The 21,045-nt window shown below is 41.4% G+C and overlaps 1 protein-coding gene across 1 annotated transcript in view; it reads right to left on the bottom strand.

Moving 5' to 3' along the window:
• Positions 1 to 15,423, bottom strand: part of PITPNB (phosphatidylinositol transfer protein beta) — a 30,460-nt gene extending 15,037 nt beyond the window's left edge. Inside the window, exons 1-4 of the mRNA XM_067473585.1 lie at positions 15,320 to 15,423; positions 12,974 to 13,004; positions 11,985 to 12,130; positions 3,997 to 4,088 (exon numbers count right to left, since the gene is read on the bottom strand). Coding sequence (XP_067329686.1) covers positions 3,997 to 4,088; positions 11,985 to 12,130; positions 12,974 to 13,004; positions 15,320 to 15,339 — 289 coding nt within the window. The 5' untranslated portion in view covers positions 15,340 to 15,423. The remainder of the gene's footprint in view (positions 1 to 3,996; positions 4,089 to 11,984; positions 12,131 to 12,973; positions 13,005 to 15,319) is intronic.
• Between the last annotated feature and the right edge of the window lie 5,622 nt (positions 15,424 to 21,045).

The raw sequence follows: 21,045 nt of genomic DNA, 5'->3' as shown, positions 1-21,045 counted from the left end.
GGAACAGATGAAAGCCAGGATGTTTCTGGATAGAAGCTCGGAAGCTCCAGCTAGTCCAACGCTCAGCAGCTATGATACTAACAGGGAGCATACAACTCCTCTGCTGCACCAGCTCCACTGGCTGCCGATTTGCTACCGGGCTCAATTCAAAGTGCTGGCGTTGGCCTATAAAGTCCTAAACGGTTCTGGCCCAAGTTACCTATCCGAACGTATCTCTGCCTATCAGCCCACCAGGACCCTAAGATCTTCTGGGGAGGCCCTGCTCTCTATCCCGCCTGCTTCACAGGTGCGGCTGGCGGGGACGAGAGACAGGGCCTTTTCTGTGGTGGCCCCTCGGCTGTGGAACGCCCTTCCTATGGAGGTAAGATCAGCCCCCTCGCTAATGGTGTTCCGAAGGAGATTAAAAACTTGGATGTTTGAACGGGCATTCGGTTAAACAGTGCAATGAATGTGATGATTACAGGAATGGAAAATTGGACGACGGATTGGATCACGACTCTAGTTATGAGATGCATTGTGTTGTCTATTGTTGTGTCAATACTGTATATTATGCTTTTATGGTTTTAAATTGTATATCGTTGATTGATGCTTATCCTTGCTGTAAACCATGTTGAGTCGCCTGTTAGGCTGAGAAACTGCGGTATACAAGTAAAGTAAATAAATAAATAATAATAAATAGAAAAAATCATCATCTATATATATATATATAAATGCTCTGTGCATAATGAGTTCCTTAAAAACAAAAGAACCAATGAATGAAATCACACCAAATTTGGCAACAAAACGTCTCACAACACAAGGAGTGACCATCACTCAAAAAATTATGATTTTGTCATTTGGGAGTTGTAGTTGCTGGGATTTATAGTTCACCTACAATCAAAGAGCATTCTGAACTCCATCAATGATGGAATTGAACCAAACTTGGCAAACAGAACTCCCTTGACCAACAGAAAATACTGGAATGGTTTGGTGGGCATTGACCTTGAATTTGGGAGTTGTAGTTCACCTACATCCAGAGAGCACTGTGGACTCAAACAATGATGGATCTGGGCCAAACTTGGCACAAGCACTCAATAGGCCCAAATATGAAAACAGATGGAGTTTGGGGGAAATAGACTTTAACATTTGGGAGTTGTAGTCACTGGGATTCACAGTTCACCTACAATCAAAGAGGATTCTGAACCCCACGAATGACAGAATCGGGGCAAACTTCCCACACAGAACCCCCATGACCAACAGAAAATACTCAAGGCCATCCAATCCAACTCTCTTCATCAGGGTAAAATAATGTAATCAAAGTCGTCCTAATAAAGAGCCATCCAGCCATAGATATAGATGGATAGATAGATAGATAGATAGATAGATAGATAGATATGATTCACACACACACGCAGATTTAATATCATAAATTTGAAAGGGACCCTTAAAGAAGGACAATGATATGTTACATGTTCCAGACTGGGCACACCAGACACTCTCCACATCAACAGTGACAAAGAAACAACAAGAAATACTGTTTACCCACAAGCATAAAGAAATTACATATATTAGAAACCAACACTTTCTCATTACTTTATTTTCCAGATCAACAGACTGGGCCACAGCAACGCGTGGCAGGGGACAGCTAGTTCATTTATAATTTTTGAAACAACATCAGCTAAATATTGCTATATAAGAGACCTTATGACAATCCAAAAATTGTGGCAGACCAGAGGAGTCTGGCCCAACCGCCGCTCTGCTTCTTGGGAATCAAAGAATCCTAGAGTTGGAAGAGACCTGGTGGACCATCCAGTCCAACCCCATTCTGCCAAGAAGCAGTAAAATTGCATTCAAAGCACGCCCGACCATCCAGCCTCTGTTTAAAAGCCTCCAAAGAAGGAGCCTCCACCAGACTTGCTCCAGGGCAGAGAGAGATTTCCACTGTTCACAGTCTGGAAGTTCTTCCTCATGTTCAGGTGGAATCTCCTTTCTTGTAGTTTGAAGCCATTGTTCCATTGCATCCTAGTCTCCAGGACAGCAGAAAACAAGCTTGCTTCCTCCTCCCTAGGTCTTCCTCAGTCCCACCTCTTGATCCCTGGGCCTCATGCTGTCTCCTCTCAGCTTTCTCTTCTTCAGGCTAAACACGCCCAGCTCTTTAAGCCACTCTCTTCTCATAGGGCTTGTTCTCTAGACCCTTGATCATTCCAGTTGCCCTCTTTCTCTGGACACCTTCCAGCTTAGAGTCAACATCTCCCTTCCATTGTGGTGGCCAGAATTGGACACAATGTGACCAAGGCAGACCACTTTTTCGCCCTTGCCATTATCACAGGCCCATCTTGTAAGCACAAGGGAGAGAGCCTTCTCCTCTGTGGCCCCCCGATTCTGGAACTCATTGCCTGGTGAGATTAGGAAGGCCCCCACCTTAGAAATTTTCTAGGATTCTTTGATTCCTCAAAACCTGGCTTTTCCGATGCACTTTTGGAGAGTAGCCATACTATCATACACAGTTGCTCCCCCTCAATTGTTTTTTGTCCCCAGAGTATATTCCCCACCTGTATGAAGGTCTATATTTATGACCCCGTTCCTTACGAGTTTCTCCCCCACAAACAATCTGCTCCATCCCTATCTCATCCTGATTTTAGTATTTTTAGTAACTTAGTTTTTATCTTGCACATGCGGCCCGCTCATTGTTATGTTATGTTTTATTTTACTGTGTATGATTTTGCTTTATCGTCTTTGTACTCATATGTTGTGTGTATTTTACTGTGTTGTTATTGTGTTTTGGTTTTACCTTATTGTAATATGGTGTTGGGCTTGGCCTCATGTAAGCCGCCATCGGGGAGATGGTGGCGGGGTATTAAATAAAGATTATTATTATTATTATTATTATTATTATTATTATTATATAATAATATAATATAATTATTATTATTATTATATAATTATTATAATAATATGGAGCCCCCGGTGGCGCAGTGGGTTAAAGCACTGAGCTGCTGAGCTTGTTGATCGAAAGGTCGCAGGTTCAATTCCGGGGAGCGGCGTGAGCTTCCGCTGTCAGCCCTAGCTTCTACCAACCTAGCAGTTCGAAAATATGCAAATGTGAGTAGATCAATAGGTACCGCTCCGGCGGGAAGGTAATGGCGCTCCATGCAGTCATGCCAGCCACATGACCTTGGAGGTGTCTACGGACAACGCTGGCTCTTCGGCTTAGAAATGGAGATGAGCACCACACCCCAGAGTCAGACATGACTGGACTTAATGTCAGGGGACTACCTTTACCTTTTACCATTATTATTATTATTATTATTATTATTATTATTATTATGGCAGAATAGAATAGAGGGGGTGGGGGAGAATGACTTCCCTGAATCTAGGCACTAGGCTCCTCTTGATGCAGGCCAAAATCCCATTGGCTTTTTTTGCCACTGCATCACATTCCTGGCTCATGTCCCCACGAGGACTCAAGATCTTTTTCACACGTACTACTGTCGAGCCAGGCATTGTCCCCCAATCTGAAGGAGAGAGATGGTGTATTTTGGAGTCATGTATGTATCTTGGGAGTGGCAGATCTGCAATGGAACACAGTCTGGTCACTTGGCCTCCTTTTTCAAGGAAAGAGGAAGGAGTGCGATTTTGAAGTTTTGGATTTTGTGCAGGGAGTTAGGTTCTGCTGTATGGCAAACAAGGGTCTGGTTCTTGGCATTGTGCTTAGGGAAGAGGATGCATTTTAGAAGTTTTGGAACTATGCATTGGCAGATTTGCAGGGAGTTGTAGGCCAAAACACCAGGTTGAGAACCACTGCTCTAGAGCAAACTTGCCCAACATAACAAACTAACTCCTGATGAAGTTTTTCGGAGTTAACCTGACATGATGTGAGTTGTAGTTCTTCACCCACAACCTTATACATTTTGTACAATTACAAAATCGACTTCTTCAAATAACTCAAGCAATGCCAGGGACCCAAGCTAGTAAAATATATTGGTTTTTGATTGATTATTGGTGATCAATACTCACTGGTCCGACAATAGGGATAGGCATTCCAGGCCTTTTCATGGAAAACCAGAGAACCTTCAGGAGCAAACATTCGGACAAAGCCAGGAACTTTGCTGAGAATAAAAGAAATATATATCAAAATAAATAACATTAATAAAAATAAAGAATATATAATAAAATATAATATTGGATAATAATGGATAACAATAAATAACAATTAACAATTACCTATAATAATAATAATAATAATAATACTTTATAGTAATAAATAATATAACATGATAATAATAATAAATAATTTCCATAACGTATAACAATAAAAATTATGAAGTACAATAATAATAGATAATATTTAATAACAATACATATAACATAATGGATAATAAGTAATACTAAATAATAGGTAATACTGGATAATAATATTGATGATATTAAAAATAGATAATATTCAATAATAAATTGCATTATAATATTTATTAAATATTATCTATTTATTAATTATTATTCATTAAATATTATCTAATAGAAATGGAAGAAGTCAGCAATGCGATGAGCGAAAATAATAATAATAATAACAAAGCCAGTGGACCTGATGGGATCCCTGCTGAAATCTTTACAGAGGGAGGACCTGAGCTGACACAACAACTCCACCAGCTCATAGAAAAAGTGTGGGTGACCGAGAAAATCCCAGCAAATTTCAAGGATCATCACCCTCTTCAAAAAAAGGGGAAAGAACAGACTGCGGAAACTATCGAGGTATCTCCCTTCTAACCTCCGCTGGGAAAATCCTCGCAAGAACCCTTGCAAACCACCTTCTACCCCTCTCAGAAGACACCCTCCCAGAATGGCTTCTGCCCCTCCAGAGGAACTGTGGACATGATCTTCACTGCATGACCGCTCCAAGAAAAATGCATTCTTGGAGCTGTGTACATGGCATTCATTGACCTTGAAAAGGCATTTGACACAGGTAATCGCAGCACTCTCTGGACCATCCTCCAAAAAATCGGGTGCCCTGACAAATTTGTGAACATCCTGCAACTTCTCCATGATGACATGATGGCAAGAAGACCTACAAGCTACTCTAAACATCTTCGCAGAAGCATACGAGAAGCTTGGCCTGTCATTGAAAACCAAAGTGCTCTTCCAGCAGTCACCAGCCATCACCTCCCCAATGCCAGAGATACAGCTTAATGCTGTAAAATTAGAAAAAGGTTGACCATTTCCGCTACCTTGGCAGCCACCTCTTCACCAAAGTCAACATCGACACCGAAATACAACACCGCCTGAGCTCTGCGAGTGCAGCATTATTCCGAATGAAGCAGAGAGTACTTGAGGACAGGGACATCCATAGGGATACCGAGGTACTTGTTTATAAAGCTATTGTCCTCCTACCCCTGCTATATGCCTATGAAACGTGGACTGTGTACAGACGTCACATGCAACTCCATCAGCGCTGCCTCCAGAAAATCTTGCAAATCTCTCGGGAAGACAAGCGGACAAATGTCAGCGTGCTGGAAGAAGCAAAGACCACCGGCATTGAAGCGATGGTCCTCCGCCATCAACTCTGCTGGACTGACCACATTGTCCGGATGCCCGACCACTGTCTCCCAAAGCAGTTGCTCTACTCCGAACTCAAGAATGGAAAACGGAATGTTGGTGGGCAGGAAAAGAGATTCAAAGATGGGCTCAAAGCCAACCGATGCCCTCATTGTGGGAGAAGATGCAGATCAAGAATAGGGCTCCATAATCACTTACGGACCCACCCTAGAGGATTATCCTACTTGGACAATGAGGGATCGCCTAACCCTAACCCTAAATCCTCCCTCCAAGGACATTGCAGGTTACAGCAGGCACCATGAACACGTCTCCCAACCCTTGCCAATGTCTTCCCCAAACACCATACTGCCCGCCACCCAAGTAAAAGTATCTTAGATGTTCTGTTTTTCCTCCAGAATGGACATCCCGGAGTTCATTTCTTTCTCTCCATTGCTGTGGAATTTGCATGACCGCGCCTCTCCCTTAACCATTCCCTACCCTTTCCTATGGCACACAGCATACAGGAACAAGAGGTTTGGGGGGAATTGATCTTGATTTTGGGAGTTGTAGTTCACCTGCATCCAAAGAGCACTGAACCCAGCCAACATCGGATCTGGATCAGACTTGGCACAGAGACCCAACATGGCCAGCTGTGCATACAGGCCTGGTTTGAGGAGGATTGACCAGGCAAATTCTTCACAGCAAGCTGCCAAATGATCAGGGATCCTTTCTTGCGACCCAGGATTTAACAATCCTCTGACAACTCAGCTGGACGGTTCTTGGCGGACACAATGTTGGCTGCAATGAGAGATTTGCCTGTGGCCTTCACTGCCGCAGAATATGCCTCTAGGTAGGCACATAACTCCGTTCGGTCTGATTCACTGGGAGATGAATGCCACATGCCGTCTAGTTCCCTCTTCATTCGCTTCATCACTGCCAGTTCCTCGTTGAACCCAGAAGCTGGTTTAGCTCTGTTGTGTGAGAGAGGATGTTCCGGAGCAATTGTGTCGATTGCCCTAGTCACCTCCCCATGACCAGAGCATCAACAGGATCACCTATCAAGGTAGTGGGAAATTCCCCAAGAGCCAACAGGACTCTGTCCGGATCCATAAATCTCCTGGGGCAGACTATTCTAATTGGTCCTCCACCCCAGCACAGGGAGTGCAGTAAGTCTAAACCTGATCAGGTGATGGTCGGTCTACAGCAACAGAGCAATGGTGAGCTCCTCCACACCGCCACCTTTCTCCCATCCCCCGTTAGAAAACCAAGTCTACCATGTGCCCAGCTCTGTAGGTAGGGCCAGAAACTAATTGGGACAGCCCCACAGTTGCAATTGGTGGCCATGAAAAATAATATAATAATAAATTGAAGGAAAAGTTGACAAGGAGAAGTCCTGGTTATAATAATAATAATAATAATAATAATAATAATAATAATAAACCTTTATTTGTACCCCGCTACCATCTCCCGAAGGACTCGGTGCGGCTTACAAGAGGCCGAGCCCAAATACAACAATAAAAACAGCAGCAACAACAACAACACAATAACTCAAAAAACAAAGCAATAACATTAACAACACCCAATGACGCAATTAAAAACAATGGCCGGGCCAAATGTAATAATTAAAATTAAAAGTGCTGGCCACGACAAGGTGGGGTGTTTGGAGGGGGGTGGGCATGCAGATATCCTGGATCTCTGATAAAGTGCGTTGGGACATAATGCTAGGAGTTTCCTTATTCTGGAAAGGCACACTGGAACAACCACGTTTTCAAGCTTCTCCTAAAGATTGCTAGCGACGGGGCCTGCCTGATGTCCTTAGGGAGAGAGTTCCAGAGTCGAGGGGCCACCATCGAGAAAGCACTGACTCATTAATGGAACCCTGAAGAAGGAGACAGAAGGCCTGATTCTTGCAGCCCAGGAGCAAGCCATCAGAACAAATGCAATGAAGGCCAGGATTGAAAAATCAGCTGATGACCCAAAATGCAGACTGTGCAAGGAAGCTGATGAAACCATGGATCATATCCTCAGCTGTTGCAAGAAAATCGCACAGACAGACTACAAACAGAGGCACAACTCTGGGACCCAGATGATTCATTGGAACTTATGTCACAAGTACCACCTGCCAGTAGAAAAGAACTTGTAAAGGGATGCAAAGGTAGTGGAAAATAAACACACAAAAATACTGTGGGACTTTCGAATCCAGACTGACAAATCTTTGTAACACAATACACCAGACATCACGATTGTGGAAAAGAAAAAAGTTTGGATTATCGATGTCGCCATACTGGATGGCAGTCGCATTGAGGAAAAAGAAGAGGATAAACTCAGCCATTATCAGGACCTCAAAATCTTAATTATTAAAGTATTAAAATCTTAATCTGTAATATATATGCTCCGAATGGGGGGAAGGGTAAATTTTTCCAGAAGCTAAAAGGGTTTATTTTAGGATAACAGTATGATGAATTATTGATCATGGGAGACTTCAACGGGGTACTAAACAAAAATATGGATAAATCCAAGCATGGGGCTAAGAGGTCACCAGATACAGCAGGGGAACTGCCAAAAATATTCACCCAATTACAAGAAGAATTAGACCTTCTAGACATCTGGAGATTCCAACATAAAAACAAAATTGACTTTACTTTCTTTTCGAATCGTCATTTAACCTGGTCGCGCCTAGATATGATCTGGGGAACCAAAACAATAACAACCAAGGTGACTAAATCAAAGATTCTCCCCATCCTGAAATTGGACCACACTCCAATGGAGAGAATAATAAATTACCAAGAGAGAACAGAAAGAATATATAATTGGAAATTAAAAGATTATCTCATTAGAGGCGAGGAAGAACAGAGAACAAATATAAACCTATTAAAAGAATTCTTCACACTCAATACAGAAAAAGACACCACTATAGAGATAATATGCGTTTGCCAAACGCATGGACCTCCTCTATAATGGTCCCAATATTCAAAAAAGGAGACCAAAACGATCCAACGAACTATCGGCCCATTAGCCTGCTCTCCATAATAGGGAAGATGTATGCCAAGCTCCTGAAAACTAAGCTAGAATCATGGGTCAACCAAAACAACATAATTGGCCCAGAACAAGCAGGATTCGCTAAGGGGAAATCAACATTAGACCAGACTCACATCTTGGCCCACCTAGCCAACAAATACTCAAAAAATTGCCCTAATAAGCTAAACGTGGCCTTCTTGGACCTGAAGGGGGCATTTGACTCTGTGAACAGAGAAAAGTTGTGGGAAAAACTAGCAGCCCTCAACATAGACCCAAGACTCCTCTTCTTGATTAAGAAATTGCACAACCAAAACCTCTGCCAGGTGAAAGACCACAGGGGACGCCTGTCAAACCCGATCCTGGTCCAAAAGGGAGTCAAACAAGGGTGTGTACTAGCCCCACTCCTCTTCAACATCTTTTTGCACGATCTCCCTACTGCCCTGGCTCAAGTTGACGGGCATAGCCCCAAGATTGGCCCAAAGCATGTCCCCCTCTTGCTATTTGCGGATGACGCAGCCCTATTATCCCTCTCTCATGTGGGCTTAAAAAGACTCCTGCATAAATTTGTTGACTTTTGCGAGGCGAACGAACTGCAGGTGAACTACGACAAAACCAAAATCTTGGCATTTGGGAAAAGCAACAAAAGACAAGTCTGGAAGATAAAGGGCCACTATATTGAGCAAGTAAAACATTTCAAATACCTAGGTCTCTGGTTTAGCAACAACTTGTCATGGTCCACCCACTTAAAATATACACTGGCCCGGGCCAAATCGAGTGGCTGTGCGACCAGGAGGTTCTTCCACTCCAGGGGTAATCAATATATCCCCCTAGCTCTGCAAGTCTTCAAAGCAAAGGCGATGTCACAACTTCTCTATGGAGCACCCATCTGGTTAACCCCCAATAACAGCGCCATCAGATCTTTTCATTCGAAATTCCTCCACAAACTATATGGTGCCCCCAACTGTGTCCCGTATGCAGTTCTTTGTCTTGAATCTGGGCAATATTCTATTGAGGCTACTATCTGGCTAATCGTCATTAAATTTTGGCTATCTATACACTATCAAAGTCCCAGAGACTCTCTGACTCAACTCACCTTGAGCGAACTCCACCACTCCAAATGGTGCTCAACTGTCCTGGCAAAGATCGGGGAATTGGGCTACGACAGCGATTTCCTGACCCTACTATCTTTTCCCGAGATTTTTACCCTCATCAAAAGGAGGCTGCTAGATAGGGACCACAACCAATTGTTGAGCTTGGCAAACAAATCCTGCTCACCTATTAACTTGGCAATTCCATACACACAGGGAAATCCAGCCTTTTACATCACAGAGCTCACCAACCCCTCTTACAGAAGAGCCTACATGCTGGCTAGATTTAACATCATGCCATCGCCGCTCCATAGAGGAAGACTCAATGGCCTCCCGAGCGACAAGAGGGTCTGCCTCTGCAGCACAGGTCAGCTAGACTCCATACCGCATATTCTCCTGCACTGTCCACTCTACCAGGAGCTAAGATCCAGTCTGCTAACACAAGTTTTAGACTCACTGAAGAACCGCAGCGATTCTGACAAAGTGATTTTGCTTTTAAATTGCCAGGACTTTAGCTGCTGCCTTTCAGTGGCAAGATTCCTGAATGAAGTCTGCAAACTGAATGTGTAGCAAACGAGAAGCCCTTTTTTATTATGTGTACGATTTTTTATACTCTCTGCCATGTTATGCCAATAAAGGCTTATTGTATTGTATTGTATTGTATAGAGATAATATGGGATACATGCAAAGCTTATATGCAAGGCCACTTCATTGAACAAAATGCAAGAGAGCAAAAAGAGAAAAAATAGAGCTAGACAAACTAGAAAAAGAATTAGAAACCAAGGAAAGGCAAGCTAAAAAGAATCCAACAAACAAAAATTTTTTACAAGGAAGTGCTAAAAGGGCTTTTGCACAACTGAGACTCGTGCGCCAACTGCGACCGTACCTCGCAAAGGCTGATCTGGCCGGGGTGGTCCATGCCTTGGTCACCTCTAGACTGGACTACTGTAATGCGCTCTACGTGGGGCTGCCCTTGAAAACGGGTCGGAAATTTCAACTGACCAGGATGTTAACTGGTGCTCCTTACAGAGAGAGGTCAAGGAGCTCCACTGGCTGCCGTTTATTTTCCGAGCCCAATTTAAGGTGCAGGTGCTTACCTACAAAGCCCTAAACGGTTTTTAACCATCCTACCTGCGTGACCACATCTCTGTCTACGAACCCATGCGCTCACTTCGTTCATCCGGAGAGGCCCTGCCCGCGACTCCGCCTACGTCGCAGTCGCGTCTGGTGGGGACGCGAGACAGGGCCTTTTCTGTGGTGGCCCCCCGACTCTGGAACACCCTCCCCAAAGATCTTAGACAGGCCCCTACGTTGGCAGTCTTTAGAAAGAACTTGAAGACCTGGCTGTTCCGATGTGTCTTTCCAGAATAGGAAAACTCCAACAACAAGTCCCAGAAGCACTTTATTAGAATTACGACTACTGCACACTGCACACTGCACTTACCCCATAATCCTACATATCACCTGTCACATCAGCACTTTTAATCTGTACCCATTACTCTGGCCTGGCCCAATTTTATTGTGTCTTGGTGTATTGTTTTATTGCTTGTTGTTTTAATATTGCTTTAACTGTTTTTGATTTGCTTTAGGTTGTGTATTGTTATACTATGTTTTGAGGCCTTGGCCTTTGTAAGCCGCATCGAGTCCTTCGGGAGATGCTAGCGGGGTACAAATACAGTTAATAATAATAAATAATAAAAATACAGAACAGTCGGAAGCCTCTTATTCTATAAGAAGGAAAGACAATAGTCTCAAAAAAAGGAATAATCAGGAAGAACCCTGGACAACTTGGAAGTGCACCCTAAGAGAGATAGAAACCGCCCTATGAAAGTGTTGAATGAATGTGTGTGAGTATGTGAAAGTGTGAGAGTCGCCCCCCAGCCCCCCCCCCCTTTCTTCCTCGTTTTTCTATTTCTTTCCCTTTTGCAGAGAAGCCTTCTCCCTTGGGCCCTCTTATTCTTTCTTCCTACTTTCTATCACAACCCAATCATTCCACAACTTTTTATGTATGCAAAATTCCCACAATAGAAATATACAAAAAAATTGAACTGCAAAGGCTCTGGCATAAAGCAATACTGGTTTTGGGTGCTGTGCCAAAAGATCTCAGCCAACATTTGGAAACAGTAAACATTGACAAACTGACGATCTGTCAACTGTAAAAGGATCTGCGCACATCATTCGAAAATACATCACACAGTCCTAGACGCTTGGGAAGTGTTCGACTTGTGATTTTGTGATACGAAATCCAGCATATAGATCTCATTTCCTGTGACATACTGTGTTTTTGTGTCAGTACAATAATAATGAAAATATGTCATCTAAATGTAATAATAATATAATCAAAATAAAAATTAAATAATGGCACACCTCTTGAGGTGGTAGATCTTGTGTGTGTATTGCCCCTTTTCTCCCTCGTTCTCGAAGGGCTCGTTAGTCAAGACCTGTATGCCTTCCCCGCCGCCCGTCTCGTTCTTGCTGGCCTCCGCCACCGAGTACAGTTGACCCACCTGGTACTGCAAACATAAACAAGTAAACAAATCGTTCAGACCAGGATCACATTCTTCTATTTCTTCTATAACATTATACATATATTATTGTATCAAGATATTATTGTATTACATATTATTATTATTATATTACATTATATTTTTATTAATTCTTGCAGCCCAGGAGCAAGTCATCAGAACAAATGCAATTAGGGCAAGGACTGAAAAATCAGCTGATGACCCAAAATGCAGACTGTGCAAGGAAGCTGTTATACATTATTGTTATATATTAATATAATGTAATTATGTTATATAGTATCATATGATATTATATTGTTATTATATCATTGCTATTATTACTGTTACATCATAATATTATTTTTATTATTATATATTATTACTATATTGTTATTGTATGTTATTATATTATTATTTTATTTTATTACTATTATATATTATTCTTATATAATTTTCACAATATATAATACAATAATTATATTATAATAATATAATAAAATAATTATATATTCTTATATTATTGTACTATTATATTATACTATATTTTTCCTATTTTAAAACAACACACTGTACATTATTCATATTATATATACATTTGTATTTCTTTATAATTTATAATAATATATTGCATTGCATTTGATATCTATATTTTTATTTATGGATTTATATTTTTTGTATTTAAAAATAATATGCAATGTTTTAAAATAAATTATTATTATTATTATAAATATAATACCTGATACATACATACATATATATATATATATATATATATGCCATTGAATAACTAAGTATTATTAATTGAATATTATTAATTTAATGATTAATGATATTGATTAAAAGAGAACATACCTCTTGGACAGAGCAAGGCAGCACCACACGACTAAAAGAAACAAAATAAATACAATTAATAAGGAATGATAATAATAATGTATAATAATAATAATAATGGTTAATAATGGATAATAATAATCATAATGGAATGATGTTGTTGTTCATTCGTTCAGTCGCCTCCGACTCTTTGTGACCTCATGGACCAGCCCACGCCAGAGCTCCCTGTCGGCCGTCACCACCCCCAGCTCCTTCAAGGTCAGTCCAGTCACTTCAAGGATCCCATCCATTCATCTTGCTCTTGGTCGGCCCCTCTTCCTTTTACCTTCCACTTTCCCCAGCATAATTGTCTTCTCTAGGCTTTCCTGTCTCCTCATGATGTGGCCAAAGTACTTCAACTTTGTCTCTAGTATCCTTCCCTCCAGTGAGCAGCCGGGCTTTATTTCCTGGAGGATGGACTGGTTGGATCTTCTCGCAGTCCAAGGCACTCTCAGCACTTTCCTCCAGCACCACAGCTCAAAAGCATCGATCTTCCTTCGCTCAGCCTTCCCTAAGGTCCAGCTCTCACATCCGTAGGTTACTACAGGGAATACCATGGCTTTGACTAGGCGGATCTTTGTTGCCAGTCTGATGTCTCTACTCTTTACTATTTTATCGAGACTGGACATTGCTCTCCTGATAATGGATAATAATGGAAATTAATAGTAACAATAATTGATGATAACAATAATAATAATAATAATAATAATAATAATGGATATAGTAAAATAATAATAGACAATTATAATACACACACACACATATATAGTCTTTTAATATATGCATTTCAATGGTCATGATTAATATATATAAATTTTTATATTTATATCCACTGAAATATATCTATTAAAAGACTAGTAATAATAATAAATTAAAAGATAAGTAATAATAATAAATTCAAATAATAATTTAATGTATTATTATTCTCTGAATTTATTATTATTAATCTTTTAATTTATTATTATTACTAGTTTTTTAATAGATATATTTACATTAATAATAATATATTGAAATACTCAGAATAAGGGGATACTATTAATAGTATATTACAAGAAAGAATAAATATATAATAATATATAATAATATAAAATATAATAACTATTACAATTATTTATATATTATAGTAAAACTCGATATTACTGTTTATTCTTACAATATAATTAATGTATGTATATATTTCAAATGTGTTAAAAGACTAGTAGTAATAATAAAAATATTAAAATAATACTAATATTAAGATAATACTATACTATTAAAATAATACTAAAATAATATATATATATATATATATATATATATATATATATATCTCACAAATGTGTTAAAAGACTAGTAGTAATAATAATAATATTAAAATAATACTAATAAAAAAATAATACTATACTATTAAAATAATATTAAAATAATATGCATATATCTCAAATGTGTTAAAAGACTAGTAGTAATAATAATAATATTAAAATAATACTAATAATAAAATAATACTATACTATTAAAATAATATTAAAATAATATGCATATATCTCAAATGTGTTAAAAACAAGTAGTAATAATAATAATATTAAAATAATACTAATATTAAAATAATACTATCCTATTAAAATAATACTAAAATAATATGTATATATCTCAAATGTGTTAAAAGACTAGTAGTAATAATAGTAATATTAAAATAAGACTATACTATTAAAATAATACTAAAATAATATGCATATATCTCAAATGTGTTAAAAGGCTAGTAGTAATAATAATAATATTAAAATAATACTTGCAATATAATTCATACATTATATTTAATATATAAACCTATCTACTATCTATAACAATATATAATAAATCATATGTATATATATATTATATGCATCTACATTTATATATTAGGTATTCATATATATTTATATATTGTATTATATATTTAAACTTTATTATATATTACAATATACATATATATTATATATATATATTAAAATTATATGTATATTAAAAGATAAGTAATAATAATAAATTCAATATATATTATATGTATATATGATAAGTAATAATAATAAATTCAATATATATTATATGTATATATAATATAATATATAATATAATATATATTATATGTAAATTCAATATATATTATATGTATATATAATATAATATATATAATATAATATATATAATATTATATTATATTATATGTAAATTCAATATATATTATATGTATATATAATTTGGATACATATATATATATATATTAAGACAATTGAATCGGTAACACTATTAATTAACAGATTTAATAATAAAAATAACAATAATAATCAATGGAATAGGCTGAAATCTCACAATTCCTTGACGAGCACCATCTCCGGAGGCGAACTGAGAGGAAAAGGCAGTGCGCATGCGTGGGCCGGCAAGGACAGGCACTTCCGCGAAGGGCAGGTCCTGAAGCGTGACGTCAGACTATACAGCCACGCCTCTTTCCGAGGGAAACCAATCGCGAGCCGTAATTCGAGACGTCGCCCCGCCTTTTTCTTTGCCTCGCAGCCAATCAGGGCCGAGAAAGAAAAAGATTAGACTTCGCTGAGGTAAAATCTCTCTTAAATATATTTACTTATTGATTCTATCGGCTTCACCAACGAGAAAAGGGCTAGAGCGTCAACGGAGGGATTCCGCCATGTTGAATGAGGCCTATACTTCCGGTTTTACCGGAAATGGGGAGCATAAGCTCTAATAAAGACAATTGAACGCAACACGGGGGGTGTTGCGTTATTTATCTTCCCCTTTGAAACATCAACGCGTTGTTAAGTGCCGCACAGTTCCGTTTTTAAATACTTCCCTCGACAAAGGCGAGCGAGGCTTTTTGGTTCCGCACCAGAAATCACGTAATGTTAAGGTTTGGAGCCGGAAATGAGGGGTTTCATACTGTTCTTACAGCTGAACATTCTTAATAGCTTCAAATAATATAATTATGTGTATTGTTTCCTTTCTTTGTGTATTGTTTCCTGGCCGCTCTAAATGAGTTCAAGTCCCCAGGGCCAGATCAACTACACCCAAGAGTCATTTCGGAAGTCATTTCCGAACCATTGGCAATCATCTTTGCGAGTTCTTGGAGAACGGGAGAAGTTCCAGCAGATTGGAGGAGGGCCAATGTAGTCCCAATCATCAAGAAGGGAAAAAAGGATGACCCAAACAATTACCAATGTCCGGTCAGCCTCACGTCGATACCGGGCAAGATTCTGGAAAAGATCATTAAGGAAGTGGTCTGCAAACACTTAGAAACAAATGCGGTCATCGTTAATGGTCAACATGGATTTATCAAAAACAAGTCATGCCAGACTAATCTGATCTCTTTTTTCGATAGAGCTACAAGCTGGGTAGATGCGGGGAATGCCGTGGATGTAGCGTACCTGGATTTCAGTAAGGCCTTCGACAAGGTCCCCCATGACCTTCTGGCAAGGAAACTAGTCCAATGTGGGCTAGGCAAAACTATGGTGAGGTGGATCTGTAATTGGTTAAATGGACGAACCCAGAGGGTGATTCAAAGGCCAGGGGTCCGAGCAAGTGTCCCCCAGCTTCATCATCTGGGAACGACCCTCCAGGAAGGACCAGAGCCACAGCAAAGCTGTGCCCCCAAGGCCCATCCCGGAGAACCGTCCCAGAAGGATACCATGGTTGATGGTATCGAAAGCCACTGAGATGTCCAAGAGAACCAACAGGGTCACACTCCCCCTGTCCAGCTCCCTGTGGAGGTCATCCACCAAGGCGACCAAAGCCATCTCGGTACTGTGAACAGGCCTAAACCCAGACTGTGGCTGGCCTAGATAATCAGTGTCCTCTAGGAATCCCTGGAGCTGTGTTGAAACTAACCTTCGTGGATATCAAAAACCATTGGGATTCCATGGGTAATTTGTGTACGTTTTCCCATCCTGTAGGTTGTCCTCTGCCTAGGTCATTGGGTTCCCTCTATCTGCAGGCCTTTTGTGTGTTTTTGTCTAATCTCTCATATTTTAAATCTATATAAATAAAAATGTAATGTTCGTTTGTGGGATCAACAGAACTCAAAAACCACTGGTGGAATTGATACCAAATTTGGACACAAGACACCTAACAGCCTGTCCTTCACTCAAAAAAAATGATTTTGTCATTTGAGAGTTGAAGGTAAAGGTAAAGGTGTCCCCTGACATTAAGTCCAGTCATGTCTGACTCTGGGGTGTGGTGCTCATCTCCATTTCTAAGCCGAAGAGCCGCCATTGTCCGTAGACACCTCCAAGGTCATGTGGCCGGCATGACTGCATGGAGTGCCCTTACCTTCCTGTCGGAGCAGTACCTATTGATCTACTCACATTCGCATGTTTTCGAACTGCTAGGTTGGCAGAAGCTAGGGCTGACAGCGGAAGCTCACACCACTCCCCGGAATCGAACCTGCGACCTTTCGATCAACAAGCTCAGCAGCTAAGTGCTTTAACCCACTGCGCCACCGGGGGCTCCAGAGTTGTAGTTGCTGGGATTTATAGTTCACCTACAAGAGCATTTATAGTTCACCTACAAGAGCATTCTGAACCCCACCAACGATGGAATTGAACCAAACTTGGCACACAGGACTCTCACGACCAACAGAAAATACTGGAAGGGTTTGGTGGCAGTGTCCTTTGGTTTTGGAGTTGTAGTTCACCTACATCCAGAGAGCACGGTGGACTCAAGCAATGATGGATCTGGACCAAACTACACAAATACTCAGTATGCCCAAATGTGAACACTGGTGGAGTTTGGGGGAAATAGAGCCTTGACATTTGGGAGTTGTAGTTGCAGGGAGTTGTACAATCAGAGCATTCTGAACCCCACCAACAATAGAATTGGGCCAAACCTCCCACACAGAACCCCCATGACCACCAGAGTGGGCCACAGCAACGCGTGGCAGGGAATAGGTAGTATTATTATAAAATTCTGAAGAAGTTTGGCCACCAAGTCCTGTGATGACCTTTTGCCTACATATCCTGACCAGGTAGTCCAACCTGCTGTCTTTGTGGGCTTTATCTACATCACCCTTCATCTTTGGGCTAGTCCAGCTCTACAACCCCATAAAATCCAGCTGTGCAGAGGACAGCAGGATCTGGAGTACAAGCCACCTGTCCTTTGTACAGCTTACCTGGTGTCATGATCTCACTGATGCCATCCAACTGATATCCCTGACATAGAACACATGGCCTTTGGCCAAAAGGGAGGACAGAATACTGCAAGGACATTTGGACTGGCCATAAAAGTCAATTGCCCTGATTTGGAGGGAGCGGGCCTCTGGTATGTGTGTGTGTGTGGGGGGGGGGGGGAGCGACAGGGCCTTTTGGGTGATTTATGATGTAGTAGCTAGTATATGGGCAGTAGTGCTAGACTCTTGGATGCCTTCATTCTGGCCCTGAGGACATGCTTCGAGGACCGCTTCTACAAAGACAGGGCCAGGGCAAAACTGGTGAGCTTGAAGCAAGGCTGATCTGGCCCGGGTGGTCCATGCCTTGGTCACCTCTAGATTGGACTACTGTAATGCGCTCTACGTGGGGCTGCCCTTGAAAACGGCTCGGAAATTTCAACTGGTCCAACGGGCGGCGGCCAGGATGTTAACTGGTGCTCCCTACAGAGAGAGGTCAACCCTCCTGTTCAAGGAGCTCCATTGGCTGCCATTTATTTTCCGAGCCCAATTTAAGGTGCAGGTGTTTACCTACAAAGCCCTGAACGGTTTGGGACCTGCCTACCTACATGACCGCATCTCCGTTTATGAACCCACGCGTTCTCTTCGTTCATCCGGAGAGGCCCTGCTCACGATTCCACCTGCGTCGCAGGCGCGTCTGGTGGGGACGTGAGACAGCGCCTTTTCTGTGGTAGCCCTCCGACTCTGGAACTCCCTCCCCAAAGATATCAGACAGGCCCCTACCTTGGCAGTCTTTAGGAAGAACTGTTCCGATGTGCCTTTCCAGAATAGGAAAACTCCACAACAACCTGTCCCAGAAGCACTTTCTTACAGTTTAAGATTGCCAGCACACTGCACTTACCCTAAAATCCGACATACCACCTGTCACATCAGCACTTTTAACCTGTACCCATTACATTGGCCCGGCCCTGTTTTCTTGTGTTTTGGTGTATTGTTTTTATTGTTTTGTTTGATATTGCTTTAATTGCTTTGATTTGCTTTAAGTTGTGTATTTTGTTATGCTATGTGTTTATTGAGGCCTTGGCCTGTGTAAGCCGCATCGAGTCCTTTGGGAGATGCTAGCGGGGTACAAATAAAGTTAGTAAGAAGAAGAAGAAGAAGAGGAGGAGGAGGAAGAGGAGGAGGAAGAGGAAGAGGAGGAGGAAGAAGAGGAGGAGGAAGAAGAGGAGGAAGAGGTGGAGGAGGAAGAGGTAGAGGAGGAGGAGGAGGAGAAAGAAGGAGAGGAAGAGGAGGAGGAGGAGGAGGAAGAGGAGGAGGAAGGAGAAGAAGGAGGAAGGAGAAGGCGGCTCTCGCTTCATTCAGGAGTATGCCCTGGAGTTCAGGAGAATGGCCTCACAGCTCCCTGAATGGAATGAAGCCTTCAGGATCCAAGTGTTCAAGAACATACAATGACACACTCATCACCTGGCATGGCAGTTCCCAAAGATGAGAAGGACATGCCCCATTCTCCAACAATGACGTTTCCCTTTTCCCAGAAACTTGCCACTTAATCCTATCAGGATGGACAATATTTCTGCCTTGGACATTCAACACAAGAGGTGTTGCACCCATGGACTGGGGATTCAGATAGCAATAATTTCAATCATATACTACTTCGCCCCCCCCCCTTTTTTTTGTTGTGTCAGGAGAAACTTGAGAAACTGCAAGTTGCTTCTGGTGTGAGAGAATTGGCCGTCCGCAAGGACGTTGCTCAGGGAACGCCCAGATGATTTGATATTTTATCATCCTTGTGGGAGGCTTCTCTAATGTCCCCGCATGAAGAGCTGGGGCTGATAGAGGGAGCTCATCCATGCTCTCCCCGGATTCGAACCTGTGACCTGTCGGTCTTCAGTCCTGCCAGCACAGGGGTTTAACCCACTGCGCCACCAGGGGCTCCTACTTCAGCCCTGATGGCCCCTTTGTTTGTCCCTCGGTGGGACCTGTCATGACCTCCTGATGTTGTGAGGAACCATGAAAGTAGGCCACGTCTTGGCCTGTAGCTCACATGAAGCAGCGGAGAGGGTTTCCGTGGAAATGGGGCTGTGAAGGGGAGGGCCAAAGTGAGAGGTGAGAGGGAAACCAACTGTCAGATGGAACTTTTCTTGTAACCATACTGTATGTTTTGAGAAATAAAGCCCTTCCAGTCTGTCTGTGAGGTAATTTATCTAGGACAGGAAGGAAGGAAGGGTCATGACCCCCTTTCTTGGTGTTGTGGGGAACCATGAAAGTAGACCATGCCTTGGCCTGTAGCTCACTTTTTTTTCCCGGCAGCACATATACTAAAATTGGAACAATACAGAGAAGATTAGCATGGCCCTGTAGCTCACTTGAAGCAAGGGAGATTTCCATGGAAATGGGGCTGTGAGGGGGAGGGCCAAAGTGAGGGATATGAGGTGAGAGGAAAACCAACTGTCAGATGGAATTTTGCTTGTAACCATACTGTATGTTTTGAGAAATAAAGCCCTTCCAGCCTGTCTGTGAGGTAATTTATCTAGGACAGGAAGGAAGGAAGGAAGGGTCATGATCTCCTTTCCTGGTGTTGTGGGGAACCATGAAAGTAGGCCATGCCTTGGCCTGTAGCTCACTTGAAGCAAGGGAGGTGGTTTCCATGGAAATGGGGCTGTGAGGGGGAGGGCCAAAGTGAGAGGTGAGAAGGAAACCAACTGTCAGATGGAACTTTGCTTGTAACCATACTGTATGTTTTGAGAAAAAAAGCCCTTCCAGTCTGTCTGTGAGGTAATTTATCTAGGACAGGAAGGAAGGAAGGAAGGAAGGAAGGAAGGAAGGAAGGAAGGAAGGGTCATGACCTCCTTTCATGGTGTTGTGGGGAACCACAAAAGTAGACCATGCCTTGGCCTGTAGCTCACTTTTTTTACCCCCGGCAGCACAT

The sequence above is a fragment of the Anolis sagrei genome, chromosome X (genome assembly GCF_037176765.1).
Source record: "Anolis sagrei isolate rAnoSag1 chromosome X, rAnoSag1.mat, whole genome shotgun sequence".
NCBI lineage: Eukaryota > Metazoa > Chordata > Lepidosauria > Squamata > Dactyloidae > Anolis > Anolis sagrei.
This window is presented reverse-complemented; position numbering and strand designations above follow the sequence as displayed.